The 17,528-nt window shown below is 43.5% G+C and overlaps 1 protein-coding gene across 3 annotated transcripts in view; it reads left to right on the forward strand.

The window, feature by feature from the left end:
* Positions 1-17,528, forward strand: part of arhgef10la (Rho guanine nucleotide exchange factor (GEF) 10-like a) — a 148,124-nt gene that overhangs the window by 86,599 nt on the left and 43,997 nt on the right. For all 3 annotated transcript variants that reach the window (XM_083939748.1, XM_083939749.1, XM_083939750.1), the window contains one exon: positions 3,478-3,599. In XM_083939748.1, the coding sequence (XP_083795874.1) occupies positions 3,478-3,599 (122 nt within the window). The remainder of the gene's footprint in view (positions 1-3,477; positions 3,600-17,528) is intronic.

Below are 17,528 nucleotides of genomic sequence, written 5' to 3' on the forward strand. Positions count from 1 at the left end.
ACGCAAAGGAACAGCGGCTCTACTCCGAGTTCCTCACGGATGGCTGAACTTATCACTCTATCTCTAAGGGAGACTCCACCTACCCTCCTGAGAAAGCCCATTTCGGCCGCTTGTAACCACGACCTCGTTCTTTCGGTCATGACCCAGCTTTCATGACCATAGGTGAGGGTAGGAGCGAAGATTGACCAGGAGATCGAGAGCTTTGCCTTCCAGCTCACGGTGCGATAGAGCAACTACAGGACCGCCCCCGCTGCTCCATTTCTCCGGCCAAACTCACGCTCCATCGTCCCCTCACTCGTGAACATGATCCCGAGGTACTTGAACTCATTCACTTGGGGTAAGGACTCATTCCCTACCTGGAGTAAGCAATACACCGGTTTCCTGCTGAGAGCCATGGCCTCAGATTTAGAGATTCTGATTCACGACTACGCCTCGATATCCGTCCATGAAAATCACGAACAGGATTGGTGACAAAGCGCACCCCCAACAGAGGCCAACCCCCGCCAGGAACGAATCCGACTCACGGCCGAGGATCCGGACACAGCTCTCGCTTTTGGTTCACAGAGATTGGATGGCCCTCAGAAGTGACCCCCTCACCCCATACTCCTGTAGCACCTCCCACAGTATCTCCCGAGGGACCCGGTCATATGCCTTCTCCAGATCCACAAAGCACATGTAGACTGGATGGGCATACTCCCAGGCCCCCTCCAGGATCCTTGCGAGAGTGGGGAGCTGGTCCGTTGTTCCACGTCCAGGACGGAATCTGTATTGTTCCTCTTCAATCTGAGGTTCGACTATAGGACGAAGCCTCCTTTCCAGCACCTTGGAGTAGACTTTACCAGGGAGGCTGAGTAGTGTGATACCCCTGTAATTGGCACACACCCTCTGGTCCCCCTTTTTGAATAGGGGAACCACCACCCTGGTCTGCCACTTGGCACTGTCCCAGACTTCCACGTAATGTTGAAGAGACGTGTCAACCAAGACAGCCCCTCCAAACCCAAAGCTTTCAGCATTTCTGGACGTATCTCAATGATTCCTGGGGCTTTGCCACTGTGGAGTTGTTTGACTACCTCAGTGACTTCCGGCAGAGATATTGACAATGATTCCCCATCAGCCTCCAGCTCAGCATCTACAAAAGAGGGCGTATTACTCGGATTAAGGAGTTCCTCAAAGTGCTCCTTCCACCGCCCGATTACCTCATCAGCTGAGGTCACCAGCGTCCCGTCCTTACTGTAAACAGCTTGGACAGTTCCCCTTTCCCCCCTCCTGAGATGTCAAATGGTTTTCCAGAAGCACCTTGGTGCCGCCCGAAAGTCCTTCTCCACGAGTTCTCCGAACTCCTCCCACACCCGCTGCTTTGCCTCTGACACAGCAGAGGCTGCAGCCCTTCTGGCCCGTCGGTACCTTGCAACTGCCTCTGGAGTCTTCTGGGATAACATATCCCGGAAGGCCTCCTTCTAAAGTCGGACAGCTTCCCTGACCACCGGTGTTCACCACGGTGTTCGAGGGTTACCGCTCCTTGAGGCACCTAAGACCTTGAGGCCACAGCTCACCGCTGCAGCTTCAGCAATGGAAGCTTTGAACATTGCCCACTCCGGTTCAATGCCCCCAACCTCCACAGGGATGCCAGAAAAGCTCCGCTGGAGGTGTGAGTTGAAGATCTCTCAGACAGGGGCCTGTAGGTGTAAGGAGGCGACCCTCTCGTCCACCGAAGTGAACTCCAACACCGCGGCTCTCAGCCGCGGGTTTGTGAGTTTGAATGTTGTTCAAGATGAGAGCAATGATACCACCAAATTTTGTGAACATCAAAATAACTTTTTCCCAACCATGGCATGCGTTTGGTGGCGCTATGGAGCCTGCTGGCCACACACAAGCCCAATTACTTTTTGCCACTTCTGACATGTGTGAGTTTTCGAGAATCCCAAGCCCCTCAAAATGCGATGAAGTTTGACACGTAACACTTTCTGTTGTCAGTAGGTGGCACTATGACAATGACTCAATTTCACATCAGCTGCAGATATATTGGTTGTTATTGAAAACGCCTAACTGTAGTGTCCCTGGCGAGAGGGTGCATGAGCAAAAAATGTCACCATCGCATGTTTTGCGTAAAGTACGAAGACTCCCAAAGGTAGAAGGGTTGTGATTGGCCTGACCAGGGTCTGGCCTGCTTGAAATCTTTCTTGACAGGAAGTGGACCAGACGCACCTGCAAGAGCAAATAAGATATGAGTTTTTAAATTTGTCTTAAGATGTCCAGTGTTTAGAATACAATGCAGATGAATGAAACTGTATGTATAGTGCTCAAATGATTGAAAAACAAAATATATGAAGGGATCCAACACACTTACCCAATGTTTTTCATTCCTCCTTGATGTCTCTTGTATCTTCTTGCTCTGTCTAAACATTTTGTAATTTATTCAGATGAATGTGGCCAAAATTTCACTCCGCTGTGATCCCCTTTTTGCAAACTGTCAAGAGTGATGTCAAATTTACGTTAGTCCCTCAATATCACTGGTAATTGTTAGTAAAAGAAGTAAGGTACGCATTTTATAGATACAGAGTAATACATACCTACATTTTATTCCATTGCTCTTATAAGAGTGAGAACATAATGAGCAAAAAATATTGCCAGTTACAGTGTCAGTCTGAACATCAGTGAAATTTGGCCCGACAAGTGCTGTATCTTTGAGACCAAAACAGGCAAATAAAAAACTATTTTACAATCTTGGTGCTTGGTCAGTGCAAGCTCATGTAATTGGCCCTTAGGTGGTCCCCCTACCTATTTTCCACAGAAAAAGTGAGGAAACAATACTTTTATCAAAAAAACTGCTATTTACTTTTACTGCTGCAAATTAGTATGATGCATCAGTGAAACTGCCTCTGAGGCAGACAACAGATATAAAGTGTAAATTATTCCAATAGTAACTTATGGTAAAAACCCTGAAGCAAATTTTAGCAAGCTGTTAAATTTCACGCACAGTTTAGTTTCTGTAAATTTTTAATTTATGATTACAAAATTACATAATGGGAGTACTTTGGCAGATTTGCCCGGCGCCTTGTCAGAGTTGCACCTGTTGTAAGGCTCAGAGCTATGAGTGTGGAGACGGCGCACACGCCAGGCAAATCCATTATTATAACTCAAATCCAGAAGTTGCATTTTTCCTGCTGGGACTGACTCTCAGTGTGCAGGTTTAATCAATGTTGAGGCCCTGTGTTGGCAGTACCTGGCCTCCGCCTCCTACATGTAATAAGCCTCTGGCTGATTATAACATTCACATACTAATAACACCATTCATACTAAATGTATTGTTGATTATTTTTGTATGGTTTGGAAATAGCCTGAATTAGAGTTTACAGCTTGGTTCACTCTGAGGGATAAATGCATGATGTCAATAAGTACAACAAAGGAAACTACAGCAACATTAAGTTAGTACCAGCCTTGTGAAAATTAATTTAAAACTTTATTTTTTTCTCTCAGGAGAGGAGAATTCACCAGGCTGGTTATGTGGAGAGGACGAGGGGAAGACGATGGCCCCGTTTTGGTGTCCGCTGCTAGCCTGTCACATGCCTGTCTTTGCAACAAAGTCACCAGAGAGAAAGGTAAATCTAAATATTTCAATATCATTTCTTAAAGAGAACCCTATTTTGTTTACCATGTGTTCTGAAGTTTTTCTAAATCAGATTATTAGCTCAAACGCAAATTATTAAATATAATCTGTGTGTTGACCTGTGACATTAAATTGTGCCACCCAGTGGTAAATCACTTCAAATAATAGTTCTGCTTTTTAACTTGCTCCACTTTGTTACCAATTTATCGGATGCACAAAAATAATACTAATAGAACCAATCACAATGTTTTTTAAAATAACTTGCTGACAGAAAACCCCTGTGTCTCATACGTACAAGACAACAGTGCTGAGCAAATGGGGGTGAGAAAAACTGGATCTCATTAATCTAAAATGAATGTTTTGTGCTTTCATATTTAATTAATAACAATACTTTCACTAAGGTTGTAGACCTAGTTTATCTGTTGGGCCACAGACTAAAGAAAATAACACCACCCCGCACTAGCAGCGTCGAGATGTCACTGTTCACAAGGTTAGATCTGGTTTATCAAAGACACTAACCAAACAACACAGTACATAAATTCTGGAATTCAGATAGGTCAGACAGCCATGTTTATCCATACAGTATAGCGTTAAACATTACAGTTACAGCCAGGGGCGGAGTGGGACACAATCCACCTGGACAATTCTGACTGCACCGGCCCACAATGGGCCCTACCCATTCCCTCCACCAGGACAGGGGGGTGTCTCCACTACTTCAACCTTGCCCGCTTTCTCTCTGTCTGACAGCCGCTCATTCATCCCCATTCGTTCATTGGATAAACGCGGAGCGATCATTGGAGCAATACGCAGTTTACATTTCCCATGAGGCTTTGCTTCCACCATTTTACATTAATTTATGAACCAAAAAACAAATTCAATCGTTGGCCATTTTATATTTGGGGTCATGAAAGTTATGTAACGTCTGAATAAAAATAATTAAATCAAGATAGGAGGCTAAAAAAAAATCAGTAGGCTGGATTAATGAGAGTGAGTGTGACACTGTACCAACTGTGAGAAGTAGAGACACAACAAGTGTTATATATAGTGCTTGGACTCTCAATATCAATAGTATATAGAATAGAATATAATTACTTTAATGATCCCAGACTGGGAAATTATTTTGTAACAGCAGTAGTGGGTCAGCAAATAAACACTTTGTACATAACATAAATATAATCCAATATATACATAGTGTATATATACAGTGCACAGTGTGCTATTAACAATAAACAATAATAATATATACAACAAAATATGCAAAATATACTATAACAATAATAATATATACACAAAAAACAGTAGAGAGAGCAGAGTTCTCTGTCAGGCAGAGGTAAGAGAGTTATTATAAAAAGTGATGGATTGTGGCAGGAAAGATTTCCTGTATCTGTTGCTACGACAGCAAAGCTGAAGCAGCCTTCTGGAGCAGGTGCTCCGCTGTCTGACCAGTGTGAGTTGGAGAGGGTGGAGAGGATTATCCATGATGGATAACAGTTTTTTCAGTGTCCTCCTCTCCACCACAGCCTCCAGAGGGTCCTGTTTGCAGCCAATCACAGAGCCAGCCTTCCTGATCAGTTTGTTGAGTCTGTTGGTGTCGCTGGCTCCAATGCTGCTTCCCCAACAAACCACAGCAAAGACAAGTACACTGGCCACAACAGACTGATAAAAGATCTCCAACATCTTGCTGCACACATTGAGGATCTCAGCTTCCTCTCCTCAGGAAGTATAGTCTGCTCATACCCTTCTTGTAAACAGTTTCAGTCCAGTCTGTGGTTGATGGTAACACCCAGGTACTTGTAATCCTCCACCGCTTCCACATCCTTTCCCAGAATGCACAGATGTTGGAAAGCCGTGTTCCTCCTCTTCCTGAAATCTATCACCATCTCTCTGGTCTTGCTGATGTTCAGCCGCAGGTGATTCTGTCCAGTCCACTTCACAAAGTTGTCTACAAGTGCCCTGTACTCCTCCTCCTGCCCCTCACTTATACACCCAACAACAGCCGAGTCGTCAGAAAACTTTTGCAGGTGACACGACTCAGTGTTGTACTGAAGGTCAGTGGTGTATAAGGTGAACAGGAAAGGAGACAGTACAGTCCCCTGTGGAGCTCCTTTATCACTAACCACCACATCAGACAGAACACTGCCTATACGGTCAAACTATGGCCTGCCTGTCATGTCGTCAGTAATCCAGGAGATCATTGTGTCGTCTACTCCCATCACCTGCAGCTTCTCCCCCAGTAGCAGTGGCTGAATGGTGTTAAAAGCACTAGAGAAATCAAAGAATGTGATTCTCACAGTACCTCCTCCACCATCCAGGTGCGAATGGGCTCGTTGCAGCAGGTAGATGACAGCGTCATCAACTGCCAAGTGGGGCTAGTAAGCAAATTGCAGAGGGTCTAGCAGGGCTCTCACCTGCGGCCTCAGGTTGACCAAAACCAGTCTCTCCAGCACCTTCATGAGGTAAGATGTGAGGGCCACTGGTCGATAGTCATTAAGGTCTGATGGTGTCGACTTCCTTGGAACAGGAATCAGGCAGGAAGTCTTCCAAAGCACTGGTATTCTCTCCTGACCAGGGCTCAGGTTGTAGAGGTGTTGTAGGACAGGAGACAGCTGGCTGGCACATGTCTTCAGGATCCTGGGGCTGATACCGTCAGGGCCTGCAGCCTTATGCTGGTGGAGTCTCTCCAGCTGTCTCCTAACCTGGCCTGCAGTCACAGTCATGCGAGGGAGGCTGCTGGTGTCTTCAGTGGAGGACAAGGAGGTGGAGGTGAAGGTGGAGTAGGAGGAGGCAGAGGAGGAGGGGGTGGAGGAGGAAGAGGTGGAGAAGGAGGAGAGATGCTGCACAGGAGAGCTCACAGCAGGGGATTGAGGGAGGAGGGGAGGAAGCATTTGGGGCAGTGAGGGTGTGTGGGGGTCTGGAGGTGTCATGGAGACGACAGAAGGCTGTGAGCTGAACCTATTGAAGAATCTAATCTGTTCAGCTCGTTTGCCCTCTCCAGGCTGCCTGGTGACTGTCTGCCGCTCACCTTACACCCAGTGATTTTCTTCATACCAGTCCACACATCCCTCACATTGTTCTGCTGGAGTTTGGCCTCCAGCTTCCTCCTGTAGACGTCTTTACAGGTCCTCAGCATATCCCTGAGTTCATGCTGCACTCTCCTCAGTTCTTCCCTGTCTCAAGACCTGAACACCCTCTTCTTCTTGTTAAGAAGGGCTTTCAGGTCATTTGTGATCCACGGCTTATTATTAGCGAAGCAGCGTACAGTCCAGGTTGGCATGGTGGTGTATTCACAGAACCTAATGTATTCTGTGATGCAGTCGGTCATGCTTTCCAGATCCTCTCCATGTGGCTCAACAAGTTCATCCCAGTCTGTCGACTCAAAGCAGTCCTGTAGTGCGTCAGCAGGCTCCTGAATCCACCTCCTCAAGCTCCTAGTGTGGACAGTCTGCCGCTGAACAAGGGGAATGTACTTAGGGGTCAGCAGAACCAGGTTGTGGTCAGATATTCCGAGAGGGGGGAGGGCTGTGGGACTGTATGCATCTTTAGCATCTGTAGTGTGGGCTACATGGTGGTGTAGTGGTTAGCACTGTCGCCTGGGCCTTTCTGTGCAGAGTTTGCGTGTTCTCCCTGTGTCTGTGTGGTTTTTCTCCGGTTTCCTCCCAGCTGTTGAAGATGAATTTCTGAGATTTTCACAGGAACTTGCTTGATTCTGAAGAGTTTTAACTCAATGGGCCGCTCATGAACATCACACGGCTGCACAGGGCAGTTTACCGGCCGGTTCACTTGAGCTTACCGGCCGACCGGAAAATCTCCCGGTTGTCCCGATGGCCACTCCGTCTCTGGTTACAGCTATTAATGACAACAGAATTAAACAAGCTTGCTGATTTTTCGTATCTCATTCTCCACAATGTAAAGAAAATGCAAGTTTTCTATCCAGAAGTCATTTGACAGCTGGATCATCTTACTGTTGCTGCCAGTTTCGAGTTTTTAAATCACTGCGTCTTTATGATATGAGCTGAGTGTTGATACTGAGGAAGTGCTTCCCTTTGGCTCAATCCGTCAAACTGATTTGACTTTCACTGACGCTAAGTTCGCCTTTTAAGCAGTCCATAGTGGTGGAGGAATCTTTATTTTAATAAAGGTTTTGTCGATAGACATCATAGTGCCATTTAACACAGTCATTTCCCATTGAGGGCAATCAAAGCCCACTTGTCTTGCCCTAACAGCTAAAAATACATTGTCTCAGCAATGATCTCACTCAAAAATACCTACACTGTTGGAATTACAAGGTGACATGAGAGCATCCCCTCAAGATGCTGGCTAAAGAATTTCGATCAATACAAGCTGTTAAGACCTAGAAGCCTCCAATAGATCAAATGGTCAGCACAGGTGAGAGTAAGACTAAATGGGTTTTAGAAGTTAGTGGAAATGGTATAAAATCAATTTGGAGGGGCTGAAAGATGATATTTCCTACCACATTTTCTATCGCTATAATGTGGTTATGGGTCTTACTGAGCAAGGTGGGTGGTGGGGGGAGCCAAATTACCATGGCCACGTGGGAGGATGTTATAAAGTGATCATGCAATTATCTTAATGGCTGTGGGACACCCAAGCATAAATCAATGTTCCAACATTAGATTAAGGCCTATACACCAACCCATAGTCTGCTAGCCAAGCGGATGAGATAGGACGGTGAGTGAAACAGCAGCTTTAAGTGCGGAAAGTGTTGCTTTGACGCGGTAGGGGGGATTTCCCAAAAGATTTCGCTGACGTTCCAGAGTATTCTGCCAAACTGTGTTACACCTGGCTGGAAGCAGAGCCAAGTCAATTAATGTGTTTTGAGCCAGTGGGACCCTGAAGTCTCGGAGGATCTGCTCGTATTCTCCACTTCTCACACAAACAAATAAGGCACCTGAGCACACGAGTGAAGGGTATGACAGGTGTGTCAGTCACAAGTGTGGTTTACTGTGACGTTTTTTCACTTGGCAAGAGTTTTTACATTAGTCTTTACTATAAAAACCCGTGATGATTGCTCATGTTATTAAGGCTAAAGCAAGATTGTAGAAAGGGAAACATTCGTGCTTGTATTGCTGTGTGGGCAAGTAAATGTAAGTTTTTCTTCCACTATGTATGTGCTTGAGTTGCATGTATCTCTGTATATGTTGGACTATGTGCTGTCACTGTACACTTCTATGCAGCACAAGAATGGGTTGTGATAGAAATGGGGACCTGGGTATCAGAAAGCTGAAGAGGTAAGCAGAAGTATTTCTTTCCTTTTTTTGACTAAAGAGAAGGTAGCATTAAATGGAGTGACTTTAAGTCCTTCATGCAGAGCAGACTGTGATTAGGGGCTTAACTCAGCAGCAGCCCCCCTCTCCCTCTCTGTCTCCATCTTTGCCTCAGCCACTGCCTCTGGGATACACACGCCTCTCGGTGCCAAAGCTCCGCAGCATCCCTTACTCCAGCTCTTGCAGCTTCTCTTGGCAGTCTGAGTTACAGTTAGTAGAAAGGATGAAGAAAAGGAGGCAAAAAAAGGAATACCAGATTAAAAGAGATATGGCCGAAGGGGCCGAAGCCATTTCCCACAGAAAATAAAGTTCTAAAGCAGAGTAGCATGAACAATACGCATGGGTCACCTAAGGGAGCTCAACCCACTGTTGGCTGTGTGCAGCTCTGCGTACCCTGGTTCACTCGGTGGGAGCTGGAGAGGGCTACTGGGCGAACTCGTTAGGCACCGGAGATAAACCTTATCACAAGTCTACTGAGTGAGAACAGCGGGGGCACACTGACTCCTCTCAATTTATCTCTTTCATTTTCTCCCTCTCTTTCTCTTCCTCTCTCTCTCACACAGAATCAGACACTATCTTGGTTAATAGACAAACCACATTCTGATGGTCCTTGTTGTTTAAAGAGTTATTGCACGCTCCGTTTCGTAGCCCTCTCTGCCGTTTTGAAAGATAAAACAGATCAGGTTTGGCAGTTGGCCGAAAGGGAGGGTGTGAGGTAGTTGTGTTAAGGGATTAAGGAGATACCATAGAAGAATAGAGGAGAATCAGGGAACAATTAATACAATTGTCTGCACAAATAGCAATTTGGTGCATGATGTTGATTTTAACAGGACTTATAAATAGTACTTTACAATTGACAGCAAATAAATCATCCACCATTTTGATAATCACTTAGTCATTTAAGTCATTGTTTTGAAGAAAAACGCCAAACTTTTGCTAGTTCCATCTGATCAAAATGTGGGTTTTTACCAACTACTTTTTGGGTTTGGGCTACAGTTTGGAAAAAACAAGCAATTTGAAGACGTCACCTTGGGTTCTGGTAATCTGCGATGCTATTTTTAAAAACTATTATCTTAAATTGTCGACTAAATGATAAATAGAAAATCTGGGAATGGGAATTTTGTTGGCATGGATTGTAATTATATTTGTTTGCTGTTTCGTAGTACTGTATCCACAACTTAATTAAGCTTGTCTTTGAGTTCTTTCCTACAGGCTGTGTGAAGCCCGGAGACCCATAATGAATGTATTTATGAAATCAGACAGATCAGCTAGCTGTGTAGCAAATGGCGATTTGATGGCGTCACTTGATGGAATTGTGCCCGTCTCTTTGTAGGGCACATATTGTCTTGTGCAATGTATTTCTGTATAAGCATTCCTTCGGCAAAGCTTTGTAGAAGATCAGTGCCTGCATGGTTCCTGTCCGGATCTGAACATTCTCAAGGCGCACTCACACTGTCCTTCCGCACCGGGCCAAAATTCGTTTTTTCGGCTAAAGCCTAGTGCGTTTGACCAGTGTGAGTGCACCCACTCCGCGCATAACTGTGGACAGCGGGCCGTCCACGTTTGTAGAGCGCATTTGCACATGTACGAGCACGAGCGTGCGCACGTGTATGAGCACGAGCACGAGGCCTACGACGATTCTGACGTAATTTATGTGCGCCTGTTCGGACATAGAAAATAGAACGACGGACCATGCACGGACATTTAACAACAACAACAACGGCGGCGAAAGGTTCACGTTGGTGTGATGCGGGGGTGAAGTGTTTACTGCAGATTTGGTGGATGAAAATATTCAAAAACAGTCGGACAAGACGCACAAAAACTCTGAGGTCTATGGAAAGATTTGTAAACAAAGCGACGCATCGAGATAACGTCAATCAATGCGTGTGACGTGTTATGTATGACGTGATGACGTATGGACAGCAAGAAGCATTTGTGCGAGGGGGGTAGTGAGAGTACAAACGGGCCTGGGGCGCGGGGGGAGAGGGAGGGGGGACAAGTACCCTAAAGCCCTGGGCGCAGTGCGGATGGACAGTGTGAGTGCGCCCTCAAAGAGGTGCATGTGCATTTTCTATATGCATTGTATTATGGTTAGGGTGCAGGAATCCCTTTGGCCACAAAATGATTCACAAACACCTCATATCATCCGGTAATAAAGCACCTCTTCCTCTGCAACTCTAAAAGGTTCTTAAAGATCCAAGGCTACAAAGATTTTTGAAATAGTAAAGGGACATGTTTCCAGCCGCCGTTTATGAGGCATTAGGCTAGGACAGGGCTGAGGATGGCTGCTATGCCAGAGCTCTTATAATACCTTGAGGGATTTCATCATGTATGCTTTGAAGTGCGGAATAACAAACTGGAAAAGAGTTTGGGCTGCATCAGTGTTAGCTTCCTTTCTCTTTTTCTGAAAGGATTAACTTCTGTGTCTCAGCTCAGAAAAGTGTAAAGCCTGGTCGCATCCCTCCCCCCCCCCCCCTTTCACTCAACTAGTTTACATAGATCACACAGATCACCATCATTATTATTTTTACTTATGCATGCATTCTTTTGATGTGATATGATCTCAAAATCCATTAAACATTTTATAGGTAATTTCTCTCATTGTCATTTGGTGAAATTACACTGTACTGAGTCACTGGGGTCTGTGCTTGTGTACTGGATGGTGCTTTTGAGGCATGTTGTGCATGTCCCCCTCATTCGCTGTATCATCCATCTTCCCCGCTGATGGAGTGATAAGAGAGCAGCTCTGGGCATTCAGCTAGCCACACGACTACATGTACAGAAATTTAGCTTGTTGAGCGGCATTATCTGGTGAATGACTGATCGCGAACATAAGTACTGAATGGTCCTCACAGCCAAGATGAAGGAAAGGGCTTAATGTGAAGGCTGTGTGTGTGTGTGTGTGTGTGTGTGTGTGTGTGTGTGTGTGTGCGTGCGTGCGTGCTTTTGTGCGTGTGTGTGTGTAATGTGTAGAAAGGGAGGAGAGGGTGAAAGGATAATTGAGACAAGTGTGTGTATGACTTAGGGATGTTGATTGGCAGTTTAACCATTAACCGATAATATGAATTTTAACTGATTAATACTAACAATTAAACAGTTTATTCATTTATATATAGAATAATATGTATTATTTAAAAAAATAATGCATCTTTTTATGAGTACCTTATTTGAGGGCTTAAGCACTTGCAAATAGTATTTTAGCTGTGTGTCAGCTGTGTGTCGGCCTGGGCTGACATACATGCTCGGGCATACACTCCCCGGATGTCTGCGGACACGTACCGGTTACTCATATGTGCTGCAGTTCGAGGAAAGTGGCTGAAGGTTGTCCACGACAATGCACGCAACATCGTGGCTGCCCAAAGGAATGCAGAAGATATATCCGACCACTCTCTCTCGATGGGTGAACAGCAGCCTACTTGTCTGCCAACAGTTAACAATTGGTTATTGAGGGTTGGCATTAGTAAGAAAAAAAAAATCTAAATTAGCATCCCTAGTGTGTGTGTGTGTGTGTGTGTGTGAGAGAGAGACACACCACAGATGAGATACTATGTTATGAAATGTGGCTTTAAAAGAAGGGCGGTGTGATGAAGTGGCCTTTCCTGATGCAGAGTCTTGCTTGTGATTTATTTCCTCTCCCCCCTGTAGCCTGTTTTTTATTCTAATTTCTTTAGGTAAAGTCATCAAGTTGACACTTTGCTTCTCCCTCTGTTTTTCTTGAAGGTCGTCGCCAGCTTTCAGAGTAGCAGATGTCAGCCATCTCTCTGATTTGTTGAGAATAGATGCCACAACATGGATTAAAAGCTCGTTTCAACCACAGCTCCACTGGGGCGTAGAAGCTTCTTTCTAACTCTGCAGTGATATCCTTCTTGCAAACAGAAACATACAAACAGCGGGATGTGTCTGTGCTTGAGACTGTTTAGAGAGAGCACACCATTCTCTCCCTAACCTGAGCCTTATCAAGATTAGTTGTTGTGTGTAATGCTTATAAAAAATCTAGGATAATCTACAGTATGCAGGCCTTTCTGTGTTTTCCATGTTCAAAGGAATCATTGCGATGACCAACAATATGAAGTGTGCCATGCTCTATTTCTTTATTCAGCTATTTCAGCTTCATCATCATTTTTACAAATGATACTCAAATCTAGCCACTATGCCATCAGTGACTACCCATCAGCTCCTAAATTTAGGGGGCGTTAAGAATGTGTTTTCTTCTTCCTTTCTATTTAAAGCCTCAAAGTAATGAGTGTTCATGAACAGAATGCTCACCAAATATGAAGGATCAAGCTGATGATTTCAGGCATGGCATCACCTGACTAAATTTCAAATCCTCATTTGTCAGGAGCCCCTCAATTAATTTGGACCTGGACAGACTGTTTTGCTGAGTGACACAGTTGGGGGCAGTGCTTGGTCTGTTTTTAAGCAGCAAAAAAATGGTAGCCATGCAGAATGTAGGGGGTAGTGTCAATCTAATGCAGCAGCCCTGTGGCTGGAGCTGATAGGGCCTGGCCCTTCTGTTCAGTGTGGCTTGACTTAGCAAAACCACTCCAACATACCAAAATTGTCACTGTTATAAATTAGCTCTAAATGCTAAACACTCTTGATCAAAGAGGACCTCTTGCTGATGTCAGGGCAGGAGTCAGACTTTGGTATTCTGAGAGAGTTGTGACCGTTTCTAACATTTTGGTTTATGTACCAGGATTGTGCAGAGGTAAAGGTTTCTCCTTTGTAGATCTGGATCTCTACTCTGCCCAGACTAAGCAGCATCAGTAGGAAACTTAATTGAACCCAAGTCATGGGTAGAAGGTACCTTCAAGCCGAAGGTAGCAACAGCTGACTTTGCTTCCCCCCTTTACAATTAGTCTTATGTCAGCAGCAAACAGAGATGCAAGAACCACAATCTTGACTGATGTGCCATTTCATAATGGACTCTGGAAGAGTCAACTGTCAATGCATTAACCTGCTTAATTCCACAATTGCCAAATTAGTTTTTTTTTTTTAGATCATTAATTTATATATTCTTGTTTCAATAAAGATCGGATTTTTTTTTAAACAACAACTCTGTTTCCCTAGTAGGGCTGTAGTAATACACTAAAACCACAATACGATACACGATACACGATACACGATACACGATATTCAGCTCACGGTACGATATATATCACAATTTTTATCCAACAATACGATTGAATTTGATACAATTCAATGTGATACAATTCGATGCAATGCATTTACATCATTTCTGAAAGATTTTAAAGGGACAGTGTGATTTTGTTGACATCTTCTGGGTGCTCCTTTGACTGGAATTAAATTAATAAAAACTGAAAGAATCAATTACACAATATATTGCTCTGACTGGACAGCATAGATGGTAGCAAGTCACATTTTGCAAGTCCAAGTCAAGTCTCAAGTCTCTGAGGGCAGCAGCAAGTGCTAATCAAGTCTCTTATGGTTTTAATAAATAATAAAATAGACAGGCAAGCACTTTTCAAAAATATGTAATTTAATGAACGCCAATCTAAATATTAACCTCTCACAAAGCAAACATTAGTAGCAAGCTAACATTGATAGTTTATGCATCGAAGCAGCTTAGCACAGACGTTGCATTCGTCTGTGCCTGAAGTTATTAAAGCCAAACAATATGACAAATAGTAATGTAACTGCAGCAGCAGCCGCAGGTGATGTGCTCTCCGTGACATCTGCGGAGTGTGGCCGCTCAAGCATCTCTGTGGGAGAGAATGACTTTCTGCTCCTGATGTTAATGCTTCAAAAAGTACAAAAACAAAAAGATTGTGCACAAGTCTCAAATCTAGACAGCTAGAAATGCTCTACAGCGACACTAACGGCTGGCAGACCTCATAGCTCTTCCTGCAAAGCTAATGGGGGAGGAAATGGGCAGCGAACCGAGTACCAGGGGGATTTGAATGGGACTTAATGTATTGATACTTGCGGCCAAAAGAATCGATACTTTCTGCCGAACCAAAATATCACTTTAAATCGCAGAATCAATGAAATCCTACAGCCCTATTCCTTAGTAACGCATGAGGGTTTGACTAAACAGTACAGTAAATCTCATCATCTCATAAAGTCCTTATACAATGGAAACATTGTTCACTGCTCCAGTAAATAGTAATAACCTTAGATACGACTTGGCAACGGAACATATTTTCAGTCCGCATAGAACCCCCAACTGAGGTAACGTGAGCAAGATTCAAAGTCAATAACATTTGACTTTATGTATGATTGCCAAATAATACATTTTATTTGACAGTATGTTTAACAATAAGACAAGCTTGCTATCCAGCCAAATCAGTATCTTCACGAACAAATAGTGTGCTATGTGTACCGTGGTCCTGGTCCTGCAGGCCGGTACCAACGATTTAAAGAACTGCCAGTCCGAGGTCGTCAAGCAGGACTTCAGGTCCATGGTGGACTGCCTGTCAGACACAGGGAAGCGTCTGATTATTTACAGCCCGCTTCCCCCGCAGCATTTTGGTGACATCATGTACAGCCTCCTCCGCCAGCTGCACCTGTGGCTTAAAGTATACTGCCTGGGAAAAGGTATTCCATTTTTGGACAACTTTACGGCTTTTGTAAACAGACCCAGGCTTTTTAAACATGACTGCCTGCACCCTAACCAGGAGGGGTCAAGACTTTTATCTGCTAACATTGACCTGATTGTCGAGTCCTGCACCATCACCACCTCCTGACAACAACCCAGTGTTGGGATCAGGATGCAGAGTCACAGTTTAATACACCTCTCTGCGCTGCCCTTACCACCGACGCACAGGAAGCAGAGCTGCAGTCTTAAACACCTCTCTGCGCTCCCTGTGGCTTACGCTGTGTGCCTTATGGTCATCTAAATTAATTAAATCAAAAATTAAAAGAAGAGGAGCTATACAGAAAAACTTGATACAAATCAACACCAAATCTGTGATAATGCAACAAAATCAGAGAATAAAATGTGAACTTTTAAACATCAGATCTCTGTCATCTAAAGCTGTTTTAATAAATGATTTGATATCAGATAACCATATTGATTTACTCTGTCTGACTGAAACATGGCTGTGTCCTGAAGAATATGTTAGCCTAAATGAATCCGCTCCTCCCAGTCATATTAATACTCATATTCCTTGAGGCAGTGGTCTAGGAGGAGGCGTTGCAACTATTTATGACTCAGGCCTATTAATCAACCCTAAACCTAAACTAAATTATAATTCATTTGAAAGTCTTGCTCTTTGTCTTTCACATTGAACCTGGAAAACCGTGCAGCCAATTATACTTGTTATAGTGTACCGTGCTCCTGGTCCGTACTCTGAATTTCTATCTGAATTCTCAGAATTTCTGTCAAATTTAGTCCTTAAATCTGATAAAGTAATCATTGCAGGAGATTTTAATATTCACATGGAAGTTGATAATAATAGCCTTAGTATTGTGTTTATCTCTCTATTAGATTCGATTGGTTTTAGTCAGAGTGAACATTAACCTACTCACTGTTACTCCCACTCGACCTTGTTTTGGCTTATGGTGTGGAAATTTATGACTTAATAGTCTTTTCATAGAATCCTATTTCATCAGACCATTATTTAATAACTTTTGAATTTATATAACAGTACTACTCACCTCTGAGCAAAGGTTTCTGCATTAGATGTTTGTCTGATATTGCTGTAACTAGATTTAAGGAATCAATTCCATCTGGATTTAATTTAATGTCTTATCCTAATATTCAAGATTCCTGTACTAACGTTAGTTTCTCTGAAATTAATCACCTTGTTGACAGTGTTGCAGGCTCACTACAAACAACACTCGACTCTGTTGCTCCTTTACAAAAGAAGATAATGAAACAGAGGAAGTTAGCTCCATGGTATAACTCACAAACCCGTGAATTAAAACGAAAGTATGGCAAAAATTGGAAAGTAAATGGCATTCCACTAAATTGGAGGAATCTCGCTTAGTTTGGCATGAAAGTCTAAGTCTCTCTAAGATCCTCGAGAAATTAGTCGCCAATCAGCTGTGTGACTTTTTACATAATAATGAGTTATTTGGGGACTTCCAGTCAGGATTTAGAATGAATCATAGCACTGAGACAGCACTGGTAAAAATACTAACAACCTTCTAATAGCTTCAGACAAAGGACTTGTCTCTGTGCTTGTTTTACTCGATCTTAGTGCTGCTTTCAACACTATTGACCATCACATCCTGCTACAAAGACTGGTGCATCTAATTGTCATTAAAGGAACCACATTAAGCTGGTTTAAGTCTTATTTATCAGATAGATCTCAGTTTGTACATGTTAATGACAAATCATCCATACACACTAAAGTCAGTCATGGTGTCCCACAGGATTCTGTCCTTGGACCGATTCTTTTTACCTTATAAATGCTTCCCTTAGGAAATATTATAAGGAGGCACTCGATTCATTTTTATTGTTATACTGATGATACACAATTATATTAGTTGATCAAACCAGAAGAAACCGATCAGTTGGATAAACTTCAAATGTGCATTAAGGAAATAAAAAATTGGATGACCTGCAATTTTCTTATGTTAAACTCTGCAAAGTAAAATAACTGAAGTTATTGTACTTTGCCCCGAAGGTCTTTGAAACTCAATAGCTAAAGATATTCTTACTCTGGATG

Source organism: Echiichthys vipera (assembly GCF_963691815.1).
Source record: "Echiichthys vipera genome assembly, chromosome: X".
NCBI lineage: Eukaryota > Metazoa > Chordata > Actinopteri > Perciformes > Trachinidae > Echiichthys > Echiichthys vipera.